Genomic DNA, 1,343 nt, shown 5'->3' on the forward strand with positions numbered 1-1,343 from the left:
ACACGGTTAAGTTTGTGGGGTTTTCTGTTTTATTGTGTCCTAGTGTTGCTTCAGTGTATATTGTTGTGCAGTTATGCGCAGTGTACCTAGTGGCACTCCTAATATCAGTGTTCTTCGTGTAGGCATACGGTTCCTTTGGCAAACTTAAAACCAGTGACACAAGTGGCGCCTGTCCTTGCTTGGAATATGGTTCCCAGCCGAAAAGGAGGAACCTATCAGAAAATAACAGGTGGATACTTCTCAGGAATAGGTTTGTACGAGGTTTCCACAAGCATTCCTTCCCTTGGGGCAGAGGGGAGTGGGAGAGACACTCACGGCAGTTTTAACAGTAGCAGTCTTTGGATGTTGGAAGTGACTTAATTCAGCCTGTGATATAAAACTTGGTCACCGCAGGGGTTTGATGTAAAGTGATCCTTCAGACAGAGGAATGAATTTGCCTTTGCAAAAGAGCAAATCCATTGAAAATACATAGCAAAGTTAGTATTGCTCAAAATTACCAAGAATATTATTGGCAATTGAACTATGTGTAAAGACTGGGTCTCTGAACCAAAAGGCCTGTCTGATTTGGCCTTAGCAGAGGTGCGTGGACAGACTAGGGCTTGCCCAGCTAATTAAATATGAATTGTATTTGTTTAATTTGGAGAATATATTTTTTGATAAATAAATGCAGCCTTCATAAAGAGATTTTGACACTGAGAGTACTGGTTTGATCAGCTGAAGTTGGGAAGGTATTCACACATGAGATGATTGTATTCTGCTCATAATTTAGAATGCCCACTTCAGTCTTCAAAATACAGGTATGAAGCTTGCATATTTAAAATGCACTTTTTCTGGGATAGGCTGTTGGCTGCTGCTTTTCTGTGTGTCCAAGCATTGACGCTTCTGAAAGGATAAAGAGAACATAGCTCTGGAGTCAGCTGTTTAAGGTGTAAATCTGTCTTTTCTGTCCTCAACTGAAACTGCAGAAATGGATATGAAAACACGGAAGCGAATGCTTAAGAAAGTTCGTGGAAAGGAAGTCTTTATGACTGTGGCTTATAGCAGGGGTCAGCCAGTTCTTCCACCTCGACTACAGCACAGTGTTCCTCTGGGACGCTCTCCTCCAATTCACTGCTCACAGGGTGGTGGAAACATGGCACCTTACGAACACTATCATCCTCAAAATCCTTCTCAGAGACATAACCGTGGATTTGGGATGCCAAGGTACGAAGGCTTGAAAACTTGTCTGAGATAACCGCTTGGTTTCTGTTCATTCTTGCTGCAGATTAGTTAGGAGAGAGTTTGCTATGTAATAGGTAAAACTACAAATGAGTTCCATCTGAGAAGCACTTCCTGGTAATTGC

General features: G+C 42.1%; 1 protein-coding gene across 1 annotated transcript in view; it reads left to right on the forward strand.

Annotated features, from left to right (window-relative positions):
* Positions 1 to 1,203, forward strand: part of ALG13 (ALG13, UDP-N-acetylglucosaminyltransferase subunit) — a gene marked incomplete at its 3' end in the record, with an annotated part of 16,211 nt that extends 15,008 nt beyond the window's left edge. The window contains exons 14-15 of the mRNA XM_009889353.1: positions 123 to 250; positions 966 to 1,203. Of these exons, the coding sequence (XP_009887655.1) occupies positions 123 to 250; positions 966 to 1,203 (366 nt within the window). The remainder of the gene's footprint in view (positions 1 to 122; positions 251 to 965) is intronic.
* Positions 1,204 to 1,343: the final 140 nt, after the last annotated feature.

Source organism: Charadrius vociferus, unplaced genomic scaffold (genome assembly GCF_000708025.1).
Source record: "Charadrius vociferus isolate BGI_N301 unplaced genomic scaffold, ASM70802v2 scaffold7, whole genome shotgun sequence".
Taxonomy (NCBI): Eukaryota; Metazoa; Chordata; class Aves; order Charadriiformes; family Charadriidae; genus Charadrius; species Charadrius vociferus.